The sequence below is a fragment of the Mus pahari genome, chromosome 19, assembly GCF_900095145.1.
Source record: "Mus pahari chromosome 19, PAHARI_EIJ_v1.1, whole genome shotgun sequence".
NCBI lineage: Eukaryota > Metazoa > Chordata > Mammalia > Rodentia > Muridae > Mus > Mus pahari.
Window position 1 is genome coordinate 40,318,464 of NC_034608.1, and position 7,338 is coordinate 40,325,801.

A 7,338-nucleotide genomic window follows, 5' to 3' on the forward strand; every position below is an offset into this window, starting at 1 on the left:
GAGTATGTGTGGGAATGTGTGTGTGTATGAGTATATGTGCTTATGTATGTGTGAGAGTGTATGTGTGTGTATGGCCGAGTGTGAGTGTGTGTGTGTGTGTGTGTGTGTGTGTGTGTGGTTTGAGTATGCATGCTTGTGAGTGTGTGTGTGTGTGTATGTGTATAAGTGTTTCTCTGTGTGTGTGTATATGTGCGTGTGTGTGTGTGTGTGTGTGTGTGTGTGTGTGTGTGTGTGTGAGCATATATGTGTTCTGGGGATTGAATGTAGGTTGTCAGTTTATGCAGTAAGTGCCTTTACCCACTAAGCCATCTTGCTGGCCTTCATCTTACTTTTTGAGACCCACTCAATTTATCACTAAACTGAGAGCTAGCTGTTTTGGCCAATTTGCAAATCAAGAAATAAATCATCTCTACAGGCTATTAAGTGAGTTCTTAAATTGAACACTACTATAAACAATGATTCTTTAAATGGCCTTTTTTTTTTTCTTTCTAGGAAGAACTGGAACTATGGTGTGTGCCTGTCTCATTGCCAGTGAAGTAGTTTTAAATGCAAAGGTATGAAAAAACACCACTATACTGTCTCATGCAGATTGAATCTGCTCCTTCTAAACCCTAAAATGTTATGGTGGTTCTTTGAGTCATGACTCATAGTAGTTAAACTGGAGAGGTGGCTTTTTCAGAAACCATGGATTTAGGACTCCCTTGTTTAATCTGTGAGTAGTAGCTGGCCTAGCTCTTGCTCTGGGCCAGGTCTTGGCAGGGGTCAGAGAGACACAAGATTTAAGGGAATGCAAAATATTCCAGTAATTCAGATTTGTCACATTTTAGGCAATATTTTTAAAAATAAAAATTAGCACAGCAATCGTGACCTATACAATATCAACATTTTCATAGAGGCAGAGCATAGTAGCTGCAGGATTAAGGTAAGATATGTTAAGCCAAGTCATGCAAATGTAAAAAGGCTCAGTTAGGCTGCCTATCCTCATGCCAGCACTCCACACTGAAGAAAGATCTTAAATTCAAGGCCAGCCTTGCTATAGGAGGAAAAAGAAGGGGGCTGGTGAGATGGCTCAGCAGGTTAGAGCACCTGACTGCTCTTCCGAAGGTCCTGAGTTCAAATCCCAGCAACCACATGGTGGTTCACAACCATCTCAACCATCCTTAACAAGATCTGACTCCCTCTTCTGGAGTGTCTGAAAACAGCTACAGTGTACTTACATATAATAAATAAATAAATCTTTAAAAAAAAAAAAAAGAAAAGAAAAGGCAAGAGTACTCCTCAGTGCTCAAAATGCTGCCCCCCTCTCTCGCCACTCACAACATGGCGTCTTCCTTCTTTACAAGAACAATAGAAAGATTAGATAAGTGTCTCGAAAGGATCCAAGCAATTTGCAATTGGTAAGTCATTCAACGGTACCACTTTACAGCTCACAACAGCATCTGATTGTCTCTGCTATGTCAAAGTCAACATATGAGAGACATGGGAGATGTGTAACCTCTTTAGAAATTTCTGAAGAGACAAGGTGGGCTGGTTCCAATTTCTTTAAAATCTTTTTTTTTTTACATATATGTAGTGTGTGTGTGTGTGTGTGTGTGTGTGTGTGTGTCTGTCTGTCTGTCTGTCTGTCTGTCTCTGTCTATCTGTCTGTCTGTCTTTCTGTCTGTCTGTCTGTATAGACAGCTTGTTGAAGTTATAGACTTTGATTTTCTGTTTCCACTATGTGGGTTCTGGGGATCAAACTCAAAGCATTAGGATTGGCTGCAAGCTCCTTTTCCCACTGAGCCATCTTGCTTGTCTTGTTTCCACTTCTTGAAACAGAATTCCCAGTCACTTGGCTGCCAGGAGCTGGGGGTTTAGCACTCACAGGATGCACTTCTGAGTACTCTACTCGCCTCTCCTACAGTGTGTCAAAGAGACTCTGGCTTCCAAGTGTGCACTTGTAGAATCCCACCTACTCTCTGTTTTTATAGCTTGACACACAGGTTTTGAAAGTGGGTACTTTTTCCTGGTTTTCTGTAGCCCATGGGGACTGTGTGTAAGGCTATGCCTGCTCTATGGCTGGGCCAGCTGATTCAGTGCCTGGGTACAGGTGAAAAAAGGGGGTATCCTGGGATGGTAATATTTAAATTGTAGATCAATAATTAATGAGCGATATAATCAACTTGATGAAAGACTGGGGAAATGGTTCAGTCCATAAAAGACCTGTTGAACAAGCAAACAAGCCTGAGACCAGAACCCTAGAATCCATGTAAAAATGTGGTAGGGGGGGAGGGGGGCAGGACATTAGAGAGAGCTGCATTGCTGGAGCTGGCATAATACAGCGTAATCAAATCAGTGACCTCTGAGTTCAGTGAGAGATGGACTGGGAAAGTAAGTTGGAGGGAGTGAGGAGAAGGTTTTGTGGATGGGCATAAGGACCCAAGTTCAGATACCCAGCACCTATGTAAAAACAAACAAACAAAAACCACCGCGCACAATGATGTGTCCCTGTAACCCTAGCAAGGTAGGGTCTGGGGAAGGAGGTCAGGCCAATTCCAAAGGCGTGCTGGCCAGCCAATGTAGCTGATTCAGTGAGATCCTGAAGTCAGCTTACCCGATTCCCTGGCCGGAGTCTGGTCTGTTTCCTGTTTGGAAATGGAAGGGAGAGGAGTTGACCAGATGGTTCCTTGCCTTTCCCAATTTAGCATCCCATGTATCTATGAGTCTTTGGTCTCACAAATGCATGTTCCTAATGTGCTGTCCCAACTATGCCATTTGGGATAGCCTCTACCCAGAGACTGTCAACTTTAAGAAGCATCTCTTCAAGAATGAGGCCAAACCGTGGTTGTGTTGTCCCCTTTCCTGTAGGAAAGTCTGTACTTTTTTGGAGAACGACGGACAGATAAAAACAAAAGCTCGAGGTTCCAAGGAATAGAGACCCCTTCTCAGGTAAGGTCTCTGTTCCGAGGGCTCTGCCGCCAAACTCACCATTCATCCTGTGTCCCGCCCTCCTGGCTGAGGACCACATGGCAGTACTTAGGTGCCCTGGGCCAGGCCTTGCTTCCTCCCTGACCCTTGGAGCCCCACTTCAGATGCCGAGCCTTGCGATCTCCCCAGAACAGTCTACCTCTCATTTTATCTTTGTTATGGTTTCTAGAGTTCAGGAATTGATTTGCTCTCCCAAGGTAGGAAGGTCCTGAGGTCTAACCACCATATAAAGTTTACCCCACAATTCCCTGAAAGGAATTATCTTTCGCAGGTACCTATTCAGACATACAAACAATTCAATCCCTGAAGAACAATCACAAGAACTGTTTCTGGATGATTTGTGTGTTTGTGTGTGGTGTAGTATGTGTGTGCATGTGTGGGGGGTAGTGTGTGGTATGTATATGTGTTTGTGTGGCGTGTGTGTGTGTGTGTGTGTGTGTATACAAGGATATAAGGGTAGAGAGGGAGAGAAATTGTATTTTAAAGAAGAATGAGCTGGGCCTGGTGGTACAGGCCTTTAATCCCAGCACTTGGGGGGCAGAGGCAGGCAGATATCTGAGTCCAAGGCCAGCCTAGTATACAGAGTGAATTCCAGGACAGCCAGGCCTACACAAATAAACCTTGTCTAGGAAAAAACAAGTAAAAAAAAATTAAGAAGAATAAGAATAAGAGATGCTATTATGAGCCAGGCCTGGCAGCTTATGCCTGTAATCCTAGAGAGAGGCAGGGACATCTCAGGTTTGAAGATCACCTAGGCAAAACCTTATCACAAAAAATAATCACATATCAGATAAGATTGCATTTCATACATGTGTGTCTGTATCGATATATCACATTAGATTCTACACACTATTATAAAATATCTGCTGTTGCCTTTTGTTCTCTCAAAAAAAATTTACTATGAAATTTTTCAAACACAGTCTGCTAATGAGGACTGTTGGCACTCTGGCAAATAGGTGATGAAGCAGTTAAATGTGGGGTGGCTTGTCTGGCTCAGTTTCAGCTCATTCCATTCCATCTTTTGGGACCTGATGGAGGCAGTAGGTGAAGAAGCTAATGTAAACCATAACACACACACAAACTCTCATGCACAGGCACACACACATACAGAAACATACATATATACACACAGATACATACATACATGCATACATACACAGGCACATACACATGGGTACACACACACAGGCAAACATATACACAGGCACACACACATTCACACACACAGGCATACACATATGCACACTGGCACACAAATACACACATACATACTTAGGCATACACGTGCACACTCACACACACAGGTACACACAAGCACACACATATACACACAGGCACACACAGACACGCTAGAGTAAAGTTCTTTACAGTCACCATACTACCTCAGCAGACATTTCAGCTCACCATCAGCTACATTCATTCTCCACCTTCTCTCCTCAAAACACTTTCTTTCCCTAAGCCTAAATCATTTTGAAGGGAATTCCATTGACATATCATTTTATCCCACAAGTATTTCACTGTAACACCTGACATAGGACCCTCTTAAAAGCCCTTCAATACCCACCAGGCATGGTGGCACATGCCTCCAATCCCAGTGCTCAGAAGGCAGACTGATAGATTTCTGTGAATTCAAGGGGACCAGTCCAGTCTACATAGAGTCCCAGGACAGACAGGACGACACAGACAGAGCCTGTCTCAAAACAAAACCAAAATCTCCTTAGCACTGTTTATCAAGGCTATCAGTGCAAGGAGTCAGCTCCAGGTCTGAAAGGTGCTGGTAAGGTCACAGAAAGGGGTGCCCTGTGTTGGGGGTGACACTTACACACTGTCACATTCACTTTGGACCATTCTATTGGCCATGTGACATCCACTTCCCAGCTAAGAACTTGTAGAAACCTTTCTCATAACTGTCTTTTTTTTTTTTAAATTATTGTTTGGAGTTAGCATCCAAAGTAATAGATTCCATCATGATGTCTTCATACATGCATCATGTTCTATTCTCATTCACCCCTGCCCCATGCCCACTGTCTTCACCCATGACCTGCCACCCTCTGGCTCTGTTCCTTCATTCCCCAGCTAGTACCCTCCTCCTGCTGCCTTATTCTGATAGGTATTCCATTGTTCTCTGTGTGTCTCCATTCCTTTAGGATCTTGTCTTCTCCGACTATGGTGCCCTTTCTAGTTTCATGAGTTATATAATACATATACAAACATATAAATACACACATACACATCATACATGATGTTTAATTTAGGTTCTGTATAAAAAGAAAACATGACAGGCTCAGAAAGGCACATAACTTCTATTTTCTTTCTTTCTTTCTTCCTTTCTTTCTTTTCTTTCTCTCTTCCTTCCTTCCTTCCTTCCTTTCTTTCTTCCCTTCTTTCTTTCTGTGTATGTTTGGTACATGCATGTAATGAGCATGTGCTCTGTATGCATGTAGAGGCTAGAGGAAGGCACCAGGCATCCTCCTCTGTTGCTCTCCACCTTATGATCTTGAGATGGGGCCTCTCCATGAACCAGAAGTTTGCTGCTCTGGTTACACTGGCAGCAAGAGAGCTCCAGGGGCCCATCTGTGTCTACACCACATTGCTGTGGTTGCTGGAATGCACAGCCAATCCTGGATTTCTTTTCTGTGGGTTTTTGAGATGTAAAGTTAGTTCCTCATGTGTACATAGCAAATGCTTTTACACATGGAGACATCTCACTGGCCCCAGACATCCATCTCTAATAGGATGTCTGGCTGTTAATTTTATTAGCACCTCCAAGTTTGTCCAATACCTTGAAGAAATGTTTCAATCTCTTGAAGAAAGATCCAACGAAAGTCCTGTGAGCAACATTCCATGGGGACAGTATGAGGCTTAGAGATCCCCAAGGATTCCTTCCAAAAACAATAAAAAGAAATAGAGAGCAGCTGGAGAGATGGCTCAGCGGTTAAGAGCACCGACTGTTCTTCCATAGGTCCTGAGTTCAATTTCCAGCAACCACATGGTCCCTCACAACCACCTGCAATGGGATCTGATGCCCTCTTCTGGTGTGTCCAAAGAGAGCTACAATGTATTCATATACATAAATAAAAATTTGAAAGGAAGGAAGGAAAAACAGGATAGAGAGAGATGAAGTTCTAGACTAGAGAGACAGAGAAGACTGGCATGTGATCTACTGACATATTATTGTCTTCTAGAGTCTTCATATATGTTCTGCCACAGCTGGGGTCTACTCTCCACCAAACCACATTTTTTTTCTCTAATGTTTAATAACTAAGTTTCAACCACCCTGCTGGAACACTGGGGCTCTTTTGATGGTTTGTTATTGTTATTGTTTTTGCCATTGCTATTGTTTTCTGATCAGCTGCCTTCTCAAACATGAGCAGGGACTGGGGGGATGGTTTGTTTAGTAAAGTACCTGCCTCTCCAGCACAAAGGTCTAAATTCAGATCTTCAGCGCCCACTGGAAAGCTTGGTGCTACAAGTCTGAAACCTCAGTACCTGGGGAGGGAGAGAGGCAGAGACTGGTAGATCCACAGAGCCCATTGGCCAGCCAAGCTAGTTAAATGCATAAACTCCATGTTTACTAGAGACCTTGTGTCAAAAAATAAATAGATAAATCTCTTCGAGTTCTAAGCCAGCTCAGTCTACATAGCAAATTCCAGGCCAGCCAGGGCTACACATTGAGATTTTATCTCGATGATGATGATGATGATGATGATGATGATGATGATCCACGAAGATACCCAGCACCAATCTATGAGTACCCACATCCAAATAGATATAGATCAATCTCGCATGCACAAAAAACAACACAGGAACCCATATGCAAGCATTTGGCTCCATTCATGTTAGCTTATTCACCACAGCACCAAACTCTTTATTTTTCTTAGTAGATATTCAGTCATGAGGCAACATATATGAAATATGCCCAACTACATAATAGCATTATACAGATGTTTACTTAACTGTACCTGACAAACTCTGAGAGAGAGAGAGAGAGAGAGAGAGAGAGAGAGAGAGGTGGAGGGGAAAGACAGGATTAATTATTTTGACCTTAGACTTTTTCTCCCCACTTAAATTGAGGCTTCTGTTGCTTTGCAGAATAGATATGTGAAATATTTTGAAAAACTGAAAATTAACTACCAACTGACTCTCCCTCCAAGAAAAGTACTCGTGATAAAAAGATTGGTCATTTATTCCATTCATGGTAAGTGCCAGGGGAGGGGATGGGGAGTGGCTGTTTATTTAAGGTATCTCACATATGAGTTCCTACCTCTGCAGTTGCCCACAGGTCATGTGAGGGCTTGGTGATAGCTCCTAAATGCCTGTCTCCTCCCTTCCCTTCCCTTCCCTTCCCTTCCCTTCCCTTCCCTTCCCTTC

The 7,338-nt window shown here is 43.1% G+C and overlaps 1 protein-coding gene across 1 annotated transcript in view; it reads left to right on the top strand.

Moving 5' to 3' along the window:
• The window catches only part of LOC110336731 (phosphatidylinositol 3,4,5-trisphosphate 3-phosphatase TPTE2-like), a 94,745-nt gene that overhangs the window by 63,513 nt on the left and 23,894 nt on the right, over positions 1 to 7,338 (top strand). Inside the window, exons 21-23 of the mRNA XM_029531927.1 lie at positions 493 to 554; positions 2,848 to 2,928; positions 7,060 to 7,165. Of these exons, the coding sequence (XP_029387787.1) occupies positions 493 to 554; positions 2,848 to 2,928; positions 7,060 to 7,165 (249 nt within the window). The remainder of the gene's footprint in view (positions 1 to 492; positions 555 to 2,847; positions 2,929 to 7,059; positions 7,166 to 7,338) is intronic.